The 13513-nt window shown below is 47.1% G+C and overlaps 1 protein-coding gene across 6 annotated transcripts in view; it reads left to right on the top strand.

Annotated features, from left to right (window-relative positions):
• The window catches only part of LOC119452830 (brain-specific angiogenesis inhibitor 1-associated protein 2), a 261090-nt gene that overhangs the window by 166458 nt on the left and 81119 nt on the right, over nt 1–13513 (top strand). For all 6 annotated transcript variants that reach the window (XM_049667303.1, XM_049667304.1, XM_037714784.2 and 3 more), the window contains exon 3: nt 2906–2998. In XM_049667303.1, the coding sequence (XP_049523260.1) occupies nt 2906–2998 (93 nt within the window). The remainder of the gene's footprint in view (nt 1–2905; nt 2999–13513) is intronic.

Here is a 13513-nt window from a genome sequence, read left to right as displayed (position 1 = left end):
TGGAAACGACGCGGCCACTCCTCATTTGCCTGCTCGTTGGCCGGGCTTGGCTTGGAAACCTTACTTTCACCCGTTCCTGTTAGTCGTTCCTTCCCCCGTTCTTTTTTCTTTGTATTCTCTATTGTAGATCGTGGCGGGCTAGTTCACCTCCTCTGGGCGTTCTCTCCCTGCTGATTTTCGGCTTCGGGGGACGGTGAACTTTCGTTACTCTGTCTCTCTCCTTTTTGTAGCGAAATTTTGTCCATCTGTTCGGGCTTCTGCGAGCCTAGGTTATATTTTTAGACGCGAGAGAAGATGATAGCGTTGTTTATCAATGCGAGCAGCTGCGGAACTTGGCCGAAGTGCCTACGTCTCCACTGTGTTTGCTTCGACTGCGTTGATAATAGCGCAGGTACCTCGCCATTCTAACCCGGAGGAAAAGAAGGTGCCTGAACTAGGGCTTTCGCCTATACCTTGCAGCACGTTTACACTGGTTCTTCGAATCAGTCTTCACTATCAATTCTGTGGTTCTTTTGAGGGAATTTTTCGATTGTCATGTTTCGTGATTAAAGTAAATCTTCATTCCCATCCCTTCTCCACACGTTTTGACTTACCAAAATCATAAAATACATAGGAAAGAAAAAAAAAGCTTCAGAGCGCCACTAGAAGACAAGGCTTAAGCGAACCGTGAACCGATATATTTGCGAGGACGAGAAGAGTGGAACAGCGATCATGTTAAATACTGTGACGTCATGACGACGACACTAACGACACTTTCATGACGACGTGAAGCTGGTACTATGGAACGCACGTCGTGAATCCAAGAGGAAATCCTACTCAAACTCAGAGTTATTGTTCCTTTTTTTTTTTTTTTTTTTTTTTGGGGGGGGGGGGGGGGGGATTCCTATGCCACAGCAACTTGATGATGAATACGATGCCAGCTACATATGAAATGAAATGTAGCTGAACTACCCGGTAAAGTACGCGCTCTAAATTAGAGCACGTTCCTCATCTTTAAAAATATATATACATCATATCGAAAGAAAGCGTTCTCCGAGCTAAAAGTGGGTCTGTGGAGATAAAGATAATTCCCGCCTGCAACTTACGCCGGCTACCACTTTCCACATAATATGAATACATCACGAAGCGTGATTCTGTTTCCACGCTTGGGTGCTAGTAAAACAGTTTACAGCCTCACATAGGTGGCTGACCGCAACGCGCATAAACAAATAGCCCCCTATCAAAGCGGTGATGGCTGCAGTAAAATGTTATATCTTCTTAGTGCCGCTGTGCTTGTTTTCTCATATATGCCTACCGCTATATGCGTTAACGTTTTCTTGTGGTTGTCTTTTTCTCTTCGTACTTTACGTAGCTGCATGTAAGAACGTTTTATTAATGTTTGCGAGGTGGCAACCGTAACCATACGCTAAACGACCGAGCGCTGCTTCTCTGTTTCCTTTTACCGCGCGCTCAGTTGTTTTCATCTTACCATTTGCTCATTCTTACTGATGTGTAATTTAAACAAGGCAGCACGTCGAATACTTCCAGTTCCTTGTTGGCAGTCGTATTCATAAGAACCAAGGAAAAAATCTCCACGTTTAAAGGTATCGCGAGTTCTCGCCTGTAAAGGGTACTCTACCGCATACAAAGCCTTTATGCGGCAAAGCCACATAGCCAAGCGGTCACCATCGCGCCGATGGTCATGTCGATGCTTCGTGTTCGAATACGATGTCGCTAAATATGCCTGCTGAAGGGCGAAATATTTCAGGTTTCTGTAAAGCACCTACGGTGAACAACCGGCCCTGTAAAGCCAGAAAATTGTGGCTTGCGGACGTCGAATACTTCCAGTTCCTTGTTGGCAGTCGTATTCATAAGAACCAAGGAAAAATCTCCACGTTTAAAGGTATCGCGAGTTCTCGCCTGTAAAGGGTACTCTACCGCATACAAAGCCTTTATGCGGCAAAGCCACATAGCCAAGCGGTCACCAGTGCGCCGATGGTCATGTCGATGCTTCGTGTTCGAATACGATGTCGCTAAATATGCCTGCTGAAGGGCGAAATATTTCAGGTTTCTGTAAAGCACCTACGGTGAACAACCGGCCCTGTAAAGCCAGAAAATTGTGGCTTGCGGGCTCTTGTGATCATTTCTATGTGTCGCCGTGAGCCGTGGTGTAAATCAGTTATTGTAGCAGTATTCTATTCATACGGCTTGGCTTCATTATGTGTTGGCTTCATATACTCGTGGCTATCAAAAGTTATGCCCCTCGGGTCACCAACCCCCCCCCTCCTCTTTTTTTTAATTCTCGTTCATTCATCCGAGAGTGGCGTAGCAACACAAAAATATGCATGCTTCGTTTACCTACACAGCGGGTAACGCACAGGAAACAACAGAAACCGGCAACTGTTTATTTGCCCGTCCGTGTACTGTCTTCACTGTATAAGATCATTCATAATTACTGGCAAGCTAGTCTCTACGTTTTATGAGTGTACTCTTCTGCACTTTTAGGCCGGCAGAGATATGGCTGTACGCCGGCTACTGCAGGTGCATTTACATTTACGAGAGCGACACAGTATCGTCTACATCTACATTACTGTCGCGTACTAGTCAGCAGTCGCTGCCGTCAAAACAGCATGCGCGTTTCCATAAAGATACGTGTCACATCAGAACATTCCGGTTTAACACCGACTTCGCATTTCTCTTTGACAGAATGCCAAGCACAAAAAAAAAAGCAGTGTCGACGCCGGACAAGCCTCCATAAAACGCCTAGTATAATGGCCAATAGTCATTTTCATACTTATCAGTAGGGCTCCTGCGCCTTGTATGAGCCTTTTGCTCTTGCTCTCGTCTTCTTTTAACAGAAATAGTTAGCTCGGTACTTACTGTTTAGCACTGCGAAGTTCGATTAACTCGATTTCTTCTCTCGCAGCCGCCGTCGCCGCTTCCAAGGGATACATGGACGCCATCTCTCGGCTAGCCCGCCACGCCCACCAGGCCACCTGGGGAGGGTGCACGGATATAGGTGAGCGCCCCTGGCGGCAACCCGCGTAACATTTGGCATGCGCTTCGCTACTGAATCGAAAGATTACGCTAACGGTGATGTGTGCGAGAGGCCGGCGTGGTTGTACACATATATGAGCGTGCATACATTTTCATGTGCACCTATTTCAGAGGCAACAGCAGGTCACTATTAAGCGGGACGAAGACGTGTGCGAGAAAAGTGAATGGTTTCATTTATTTATGAATAAAATTATTCGTATCTCTAAGTTTATCCCTCTGACAAATTTACGAAAAATCGCTCGACTTCTGGACAGTGCCCCTGAGTGGGTAGTTGCCACTGCCATTTATGGACATCATCTTCATAATCATCATCATTAGATGATGGTGTTAGTTGTGAGAGCGCGCTGCTGTCGCACTTAACAAGTTCAGAGCCGGAGAAATTCTTGATGTCGACCGATTCTTATTGTTTACTTTGTTATCTTTTGCGTGATAGACATATGACTCACAAGATGCACAAGATAGACAAGACTCACAAGTGGTTTCACAGATAAGCGTAAACACAAAGTATAACTAAGAGTAGCCATTCTATAGCCCTTAGACAATGTATAACAAATTCGCTAAGTCCTCGTTGCCCCTACCTGCATCGCACAGGACTACACGTGTTTATGCACGTGTTCATATATTCAACGTCACTTTTTAAACATTTCACTGCCTACTCCTTTAGGGAAATACCCCAAATTTAAAAAAAAAATTGCTTTCGCAAGTAAACCGACAGTCATATTGAAGGTACGCTATATTCAGCAGAAAAAGTTGGCTATCGTTCAGGAAGTTAATCTTATTGCTTAGCCTAGCTAAAACCATTCTTCGCTCGAAAGCACAGCGCGGAAGATACTGATAGCAAGCCATCGGCAACAACAACAAAAAAAGAATACAAGTAATTCACTGAGCTCTAGAGTTCTCGCATCCAAACACTTTTTCCGGGCACGTACAGGGTGCGATGTCCTACTCCAAAATTTGCATTTTTTTTCTTTCACTTTTTCTTACCAGGAAATTGCTACGTCTCATTCCTAAGCTTCTTTTTTTTTTTACAGAGTTTCACAATAGCCCGATTGCTTTGTTTTCCTCGACGCCTTCCCCACCCTGCGTCAAACTAAATTCGAGAGAACCTCCGTGTTGTGCGATCGAACTTCCGTAGGACTTCGCAAGAGGCCCCTCACTTCTCCGTTCGCTCTGGCTTCGTATTTTCAGCGATCATTTATCTAAACGCCTTCAATCTATTGTCGCCGTTCCTCTCCGACTTTTCTTCCATCCCACCTGTTTCGATAAAACTGGGAGGACTTACGCAGTGACGTGCCACAGTCCGATATTGCGAGCGACGCCTTATACTGGCTTGCCTGCCTGCCGCCTATATAATACGTATGCGAAGCGCACCATGACCCAAAACCGAGTCCGTATGCTGCACTTTTTTTTTTGCTTCTTTGTTTGTTTGTTACTGCTTTTATCACGTGAAACGTCGCTCGCGTAAATATGCCGCACCAATTTCCAAGAAAGCGTGCAACATTAAAGCCATTTGGTCTTTAATCATTTTTTGTTTGTTTGTTTTCTGTCCTCTGTGTCTTCCGTAGTATAAAACAGCCCATCCGGGCAAAGAGCTGCTCGCCAAATTCACCGACGTGCTTCCCCATTCATTTTCGAGAACGAAGCGGTGCGGGAAACGAAAGAACCAACAAATGTGTACGCACTTTACAAACGAACCAACAAACAAAGGAACCGAAAGACGCGCGTCTACTCAGGAACAAACGAACGAACGAACAAACAAACAAACACTGAGGCCAACAAACCGGTTTCACTTTGACAGTATATACGTTGTATATGCCATAGCCTTCTTGCCGGCTTGTTCCACATTCGAAGCGTCCCTCTCTTATTTATGTGTGCTCCGTCTTCGCCGTTCTGTTTGGGTCCTCGAGGCCTTTTTTGCGTTTGCCTGTTAACTCTGTCGATCTCGGCCTTAAGCTTCGCTTTTGATGGGCGCGAGCTGAAAAGAAGGGAGTCGGCTTCGTGTTCCTCTTCGCAGCGTCGCTGCCGCTCCCAGCGCCCTCTGTTTCACAGCCATTCCCTGATGTAATGGCATCGCGCGACGCGTAACTCTGAGTGCAGACAAGGAAGACAACCCCCCCCCTCCCCCTTCCCGGACTCGCGCTCCCTCGAATAAAGAACAAATAAAACAGTTTCAAGGAGAAAGGGGGATCGACGGACGGCTATCTTCGCCTTGGTGTCACGTCCAGGACTCCCAGCAGGCTCGGGCGCATGCGGCTGCAAAACAAAGTCTCTTTTAAAGGTCCCTACCCCGCCATCCTATTGTTTTAGGGATCTACTTTAGCGGACCCCTACCCTACACCCTGTCGTGCCTTAGTCCTCGACGCCTCTCGTCTTTTTCTTCTTTTTGTCTCGCTTTCGGTCGTTTATGCCGTTTGCTCAGTGTTTGTCGCCCACCCTCGGGTGTGGCGTGCCTTGAATTGCAAACGCCCACTCAACTTCACCTTCTCGCCCCCTCCCCCATCCTCCTCCTCGCCTACCGTCCCTGTCGGGGCGAAGAAACCGTCACCCCTCTGGCTTGATTTAAGTCCCTAGACCGGTAAACGCGTAAGAAGACGCTGTTTGCTGTTGCGTTTCTTGACTGCGTTTTCTTCTCTCTAGCTCTCTCTCTCTCTCTCTCTCTCTTTGATTTAGCCTTCCAGTAAGTTCGTTTAAAAGGACTGCGCGCTGTGGGCTTGCCTGCTTTCAATGAGCTTAACCTTTTGTTTTGTCCAGATTTTATCGTAATTTTTTTTCTTGTCCCGGTACGTTTAGGCTTAGATTCCTCGAATGATTTTTTTTTTTCATGCGCGGGCGAATCATCGCTTAACTGCTTGAAATGTTTCTTTGAAAAGGCATTCCCTTGTATGTGTGTTACCATACCACCATCCTCTTCACATCCTATCTCTGTTATTCCCACAAACCGCTTCCCCAGCGTGGAGTTGCAGGCTAGAGGCACTTCACTCAGGCCGACCTCTCCAACTTTCTGCCATTAAAACGTCTCTCTCTCTCTCTCTCTCTCTCTCTCTTCATATTTACTAATAATAATTATCGTGTATTACGTGCGCAGATGTAAATTGGAGTAACAACAGGTATGTCTCCTTGGCGTTTCCTAAGTGTGAGTTCTCAAGAAAGCTCTCTTTATCTAATTCCGGGGCATTTTCGAACGTTTCCAACGCTAACGGGTAAGTGAGAGCCAATTATTGTGTTTGTGTCACGCTTTATCGTGTCACGAATGCGAATGCACGAAAAAGCACTGCAGTAAAGAAGTGGCTGAAAACACAAGTGATTGACGCAGGAAAAGAAATAAAAGGAAGAAGAAAAAAGAAAGCGAAAAAGAGTCTGACAGAGGAAATTAATGAAGCGTTGCGATAGGGTCCCTTTGTCGAAATATCCCCTGTCGTCGAGGCTACTCAGACAAACCAATTTTGTCCCAATGTCAGCAGTGGGCTGAGCCTTCTTTTTCGCTTCTCTATTAAAAAAAAACGCATGCATGTCCCACAAAACACCCATATCCAATAATCCAATATGATTTATGGAAACTTACGTGTTCTTATAGGACCCACTACGTCCGTGGGGATACGAAGGTTATCGGGAACGCGAGTTTCTTCGATACCAGGGCGGTTGATTGGGCAAGTTAGTGATTCGTAATCGTGAGTGTATAGTGCGAAGGTTAAGCGGGGGCGAGGCAGGTGACAAGCCAAGCGAGGTGCTTGTCACGTGTCTCGTCTACATTTAACATTCCCGATGTACTTACACTCTCGATTGTTCGATAAGGTTTTTCTGATTGAATCACTAGAAACATTTCGCGAACATTGTTAAAACCGCATGAAGTCAGCAGCCAATGAAACAAGTCAGAATTTTGAGGAAAGCACCTGTTCCTTTAATTGAAATGTAAATGTAATAAACCAAATGGTTCCGCAGGTTGTAAGTGAATGAAAGTGGTCGAAAGAAAAAAACAAACACAGCTTGCCGCCGGTGCGAACCCGGCTCACATCACGTGGGTGACTTCATGTACTTGCAACTGCCAAATAATTTCCGTCCTCGTTTCCCTTGTTCTTCTCGGTAATTAAAACGTACGAGTGTAATGTCTGCGGTGTCGACGAGAACATACAACACCTACTGTGCTACTGCCCATCTTTTGAAAATGAAAGACATGACCTCTGCACAGCTCTAAATCGGTTGGATAGACAACCGTTCACCTTGAACAAGATCTTGGGACCATGGCCTCGCATATCGCAGCTACACAAAAGGCCACAAAAGCGCTGCTGCGATTTTTGAAAACTACCGGATTGAGTGACCGTCTGTGATCCGGACTGAGTCACTGTCAGGGATATAGATCACAAAACTGTTACCACATAAATGATATCCGCAGTGGACTTCCTCCTCTTCTCTTAATTCTTGCCCTCCCCTTTCCCTTTCCCCAGTGTAGGGTAGTCAAACGGGCTCAGTCCTGGCGAAACTCCCTGCCTTTCATTTGTCATTTTCTCTCTCTAAAATATACGCAACACTATGTCTGTGTTTGTTTGTTTGTTTGTTTGTTTGTTTGTTTGTTTGTTTGTTTGTTTGTTTGTTTGTTTGTTTGTTTGTTTGTTTGTTTGTTTGTTTGTTTGTTTGTTTGTTTGTTTGTTTGTTTGTTCGTTTTCAACAATCGAGTGGTTTGCGTCCTTTCTACACTGTTTGCCTGCCGTGTGTCTTCAGCACTGGACAATGAGAAACACGGTGCGACGTCGGCGTCTATGTCAAATTAAAAAAACAGCTATCGCTGCGCTTCCATTTGCAGTAGCACTACTCGATAGAGCAAGTCACGAAATATCTTCTAAACGTTTGAAACGAGGCCAAAACTAATGCATTGATTCACAGTAATGTGAGACTCCGAGGTTGTGTACACGTCACACTGACAAAGCTTTATTTACATCTTTCGGGTGATGCGGGCGTAGACGAAAGGCGTTTCACAGGCTTGACAAATTGTTTGCGTTCCCTTGAAGACGTCGTCTCTCGAAGACGTCTTTAAGGGAATGCGACATCTTCAATGTGACGTCTTCAAGACGCCTTCAAGACGTCAATGTGCCGTCAATATGATGTCGTTAATGTGATGCCATTCAAGACGTCACGTTTAGCGGCTGCTCTAGCACTGTCTTCTCGCAAGCAAACATATGTCCGAAATTTGCACTCGCAGCGATTAAGAGAGAAAAAGCACTTCTGGTAGCCTTAACCAGTGAAAGTTGAGCAAGTTGGTAAAGATTCTTGATATTGAAACCTAAGCGCGCAAACACGGAGTCAATTAAAAGTAGAGGGAGACATCGGTGTTCGCTTTTTTTTTTTTTTCGCGTTCTATGTGCCCGCGTTTTCACGCCTATCTTTCAGTACCATGACTCGGCTAGACGAACAGATGCGTAGAATCCTTAAACCTCGGTCTCTAGAAGCAACGATGAAGTTCCAAGAAAAGGCAACCAGCGACAATGAACTCAAGAATTCTGGAGCTGTAGGTTTGGCTTTTGATGTGATAGAGTACGCTATCAACGAGCAAATCAGTATAAGTCATTTGTTTCGAAATAAACTTAACTGGTCTCATCATGCTGCTGGCTATGATAGTGAAAAAGAAACGTATGTATTCGTACCTCTCCTTTAAGTGGATCTAGCTGAGGCATGTTATACTACGCATTTTAGCACAAAACACAAGCTTCGACACCCTTCTAAATATTGGAATATTAAAAAAAACGTTGAAGGTTTAATTTTATTGCGATAGCAATTATATGGACACTCCAAAGCAGATTTCTGCCATCGGCATCGCCGTCGTCGTCGCCGTGAGGTTCCGTATGACGTCAACGGCGATGAAATCGTCGCCGCGCTCCGGACGCTGTATGTGCGAGTGAAAGGGCGCGAGGGACGCGCGCTTTCACGGGGAGCGAACGCACGTCGGAGAGCAAACGCGCGTTCTGCGCCGAGCTCCCTGAAGGGCTGCAGAATTAAGCGTCTCTTTCCTCCTTTCCATATATAGAGAGCAAACGCAACTTCTTCCGTTGCGCGAAAGGCTGTGGGGGGACGCGAGGGAGGGAGGGGAGGCGACGTTTAGCTGCGGCATCAAATACGTATTTATATAAAAACGCCTCGCGCGTTCGGTGTAACGCGGGCAAAACGCCGATGGCGTCGACAACAGTTCTGCGCGTTTCTGGTGCTGCTGCATGTCCAAGTTTGTACAGCTGATAAAACTACTATCCTTACTCCGTATAGCTCTCTACTAATTTGCTATCGCAATTGATGCTTCGCCTTTCGGGTGAAACTGCGACAATTTTTTTTTCATTACCGTTCTAGTCGCTATCCTCATCTAACTCCCCTTCACATCTTTCTGCGTCATTGGAACGAATAAATTAAGGATCCATCGCCGTGATGCTTAGCCGCCTCTGGCATGAGAACCGCTTTCATGATAAAATTTGAACCTGAAACATATCGTTAAATGACGAAAAGTGCTACGCCATCAAGCGGGGAACGCAGAAGTGACAGACAGACAGAGAAAGAACTTTAATGAAGGTCCTGAGAAGCTCCGTTGCCCCCTCTCAGGGAGGCGAACGCAGAAGTGTATTACCAATTCCATGGCCTCCAAGATTTACGAAGCCGGGCTGTAAGGACGTCTCGATGCTCACCCCTGTACTATAGTGCCTAGAATATACTTACGTATATTCTAGGCACTATACCTGTACTCCCGCCGTACCTGAAACGTGCAGTCACACTGTGTCTCCGTTCAAACAAAAGTTCCGGCACCAAATTCCACTGCCGTCGCAATGCGTTCTTCGTGTACTCTCTATCTGTGGATGGGTTGTTCATGACTCATGCATCTATGACAGGCCTCAGAACTACAAAGTTCATCGTGTCATCGATTACCCCGAACCGCCAGATTGTGGATTAGTTTGCCCGCTCGCAGAGGGGCACAAAGTGAGAACAGTTACCGAGCAGTCCACAGTTGTGTTTAAGCGGTGACCAACCCATAAGCATTGCTTGTCTAAACATTCCTTCGATCACGTGACGGGGGTGGGTAGGTCACATGAATAGGTACGGTGCCACGGAGCAGCTGAGTGCTCTCATTGACTTGTGTCGGCTGAGTTGGCTGCTTGGCTCCACTCCTTTCAGAGGTGAAGGGTCAAGGGCACTGCGTGTTCTTGGATAGAGCTTGTACTGAATCCTTGGATTGTCGCCGACTTTAGTACTTCCGAAGTGAGCGAGAACGCGTTTATATACCGCTTCGCTGTCTTTGACGCCTCAGTTGTCAGGTTGCCATACATCTGTAATGGATATGTTTTTCTTTCCTTGCGTCACCGGTTGCTGCGATGTTCATGGTGGCGGCGTCGGTGGGTGCGAACCGCTGCACTTAAGCGCGAGTCCACACCCTACTCCGGGCAACCCTGTTTTCGGCCAGGGAAGACGCGTCCCGGCAGATAGAGGAGTGGGGGGGGGGGGCGATATGACTGCGAGGATTGGAAAGCCCGCGCAAAAAGGCGATGCTCATACATTTACGGCCGCCCTTTATTACGCTCCACCGACCACTGGGCCGGACCCGGTATTTTGAAGAGTGCAGAACAGGGAAGCGCGTCGTTGAGGGAGTGGGGGACGCACGCAGGGAATTGCACGGATTCCTTCCTTCCTCGGAGCCTCCAGAAATGACCACGCACCGTCGTTCCAAGTGCCGAGTACGGATCCCGCTGTATATAGAGATGGAGTCCCCGTCTCGCGTGGAAAGTTCGAAGTGCGAGGGAGGACGCTGCCATCGTAAAGTGCGGCCCGGGAAGTTTCCTTATTACTCCTTATCGCTGGAGCTTTCGGTCGTCCGCGCAGTACATTTGAGGCCGTATACGACTCGCGTCCGCCAATCAGCGATCAGGAAAGCGAGAACTTATACACATGCGTCACGCTTCTATATCGTAGGGTTTCCTACGAACATTACTAGACGGAAATATGGCTCTTTAACGGCAGATATTCTCGTGCGCTTACACACTAAAAACAAAAGAATGCAATATATCGAACGCCGTTTCATACATTCTGATATTTTATGTGGCACGACGTTGCATTTAGGTAAGTCGAAAATATTTGCAGGACTTTTCCACTTATAGCTGGAACATAAGTGGGAACGGAACAAGAGTTCATTACCCATTTATCTAAATTGAACGTCGTTCCCCATAAAATATCAAAATATATGGAATGGCGTTTCACCGCTGGAAAGGCTAGATGGTATACTTGTAGCCGTAGCGAGGGGTCCTTACGGAGTAGGCAATTGAAGGCACTCGGGCAATATTCCACAAAACTTGTGTCTTTCTTGCGGGCAAGCAGCCAAAGTTTCCTCGCAGCGGCCATCCTCGCCAAAAGTATTATAGGTGGCTCGCACTGGCGTCATCGTAGCCACCATGCTGGTACACCGGCACGGTGCAAAGCCGGTTACGTGACGTCACGTGAAACCTGTCAGTTGGAAGCGTCTTGGATGTCTTCGTGGGCAGACCGGGCAGCCTTGTCAGCAAAGTCGTTGCCGACAATGCCACTGCGAGCCGGAAGTCACTAAAGGCTCGTTCATACTAGACCGACACGACACCGATTCTGGTCTGCCGAGTGTTGACGACAGCAGTTTATAGGACGGAAAGCGCTGTGGCCACCGGTTTGAGGGAAGGAAAACGTTGTCGCCAACAGTCGGCAGACCAAAATCGGTGTCGTGTCGGCCTAGTGTGAACGAGCCTTTAGAGATGGTCCTAGCTTTCAGAGCAAGATGGCGTATTTACCTAATTTGGCATACCACCTGCTCGTACGTTATGTAGCTTAAAGCTGACTGGAGGCTATGAAGAGGTGCTTTGGAATCCCCCAAAACATGACCCATTTCTGTGCCGGTTCATCGATTACATAGTTCGAAAGCGACACGCGGAGGCGGTGCATGTTTTTGCCGCCGTGGATGTCGTTATGTGTGGCACCTTGAATTTAGCTGCGATCTGCTTCGCTGGAACCACGTAAGGGCGGCTGCTGAGCTGGTAGTTGAGGTCGAACCGCAAGTGTAAGTGTGCAGTCGGTTTCGGCATCTCTGGTGCAGTAATAGCAGCGTCAGTTGCTTCTGGTGCCAGGGACATCGCTATACCGCTTGCTGGCTGGGAGTGGCGTTTAGTGACGCGTACTCCTACTGCATTGGATTGGTCGACCGCCCGACGTGTGACTCCTTTGAGAGGCGAGGAAACCATCGAGCATCTATGTGTCCTCGCTACGAGACGTCCAACGCCTCTCTCTCCGGACAACTTCAAACCGGCTGGACTCGGGATCATTTTCAGAGTCGAGAAAATATTCGGACCGTCGCCACCTGCGTCGCTGGCACAAAAGGTCATTCGCGCGCTTGCGCAATGGCTAAAGTGCAGCGACCTGGGTGACCGTTTATAGTCCGCCTGTGCGTACTCTCGCAGTGTTCGCTCTCTCCCTCTTTTCCTCTTTCTATTCCCCTTTCCCTTACCCCCCAGTGTAGGGTAGCAAACCAGACGCTCGCCTGGTTGACCTCTCAGCCTTTCCTATGCTTGCCTTTTTCTCTCTCTCTCTTCTTTATTTTTGAATACAAGAACAATACAAAACAATACAAAAACAAGTTATTTTTGCTAGAACTGTGTTCCAGTAAATATTACCGCGGTTATCCGGATCATTGTTACACAGGCCTGTAACTATTATCCAGAACAGTGACTCACACAGATCTGCCTTCAACCAGGCTGATTTACGCTGGACATCGTCTTACATATATCTAACTTTTTTTTTTCTTTTTCTTTTTTGAACAGCTTGCTCTGCGGTGCAGATGTGTATTTCAATAAAAGGGTGGAGGCCCTCCTGGCGTATAAATTGAAGCAGGGGCTTAGCAAATTATCGTCTATGAGCCGGCGTACTTACCTGTCTGTTTGATGCGTTCTTTGAGTCGTCTCTCGAGTAAGCCCGTTTCATGCTAGCACCGGTAGAATGTGATGAGTGTAAACTTTTATTTTCAACGACAGTGGTAAGCGACATTTGGCAATGCCTGCCGTATGCACTCTAACCCGTTTTTATTGTTCTGTGAATTTCCTTCTCATGGTCAGGGTCGCCTGTGAGTAATTGACCTGGACAAACGTACTCCTGAACAGACTCTAGAGGCCGTTGTATAAATACAACTCCAAAAAAAAACCTAAACCGTGCAAGCAGCTTCAGCGCAGCGAATTTCGCGTTCCATTTCACCTTTCGCGTAATCAAGCGCGCCACGGCTGACAGCCGCAGGCTCATCGACTAGAAGTTAATAAATAATCATGGAGGAGCGGAAGCCAAGCGCAAGCAGCGGCAAAGTTTGCCCCCCGTTCCGTGTTCCAAAAAGGGAGAGCTCAGTTTCTCCTCACCGACTTCCTCGAACGCGCAGTTCAATTTAATTTCGTTGGTCAGCTGGGGACGTCAAAACAATTCGGCGCGACTTGGGAAATCAAGCTCCTAACCC

Source organism: Dermacentor silvarum, chromosome 5 (assembly GCF_013339745.2).
Source record: "Dermacentor silvarum isolate Dsil-2018 chromosome 5, BIME_Dsil_1.4, whole genome shotgun sequence".
Taxonomy (NCBI): Eukaryota; Metazoa; Arthropoda; class Arachnida; order Ixodida; family Ixodidae; genus Dermacentor; species Dermacentor silvarum.
The sequence above is the reverse complement of the archived record's forward strand: the minus strand, read 5'-3'. Positions and strand labels throughout refer to the sequence as shown.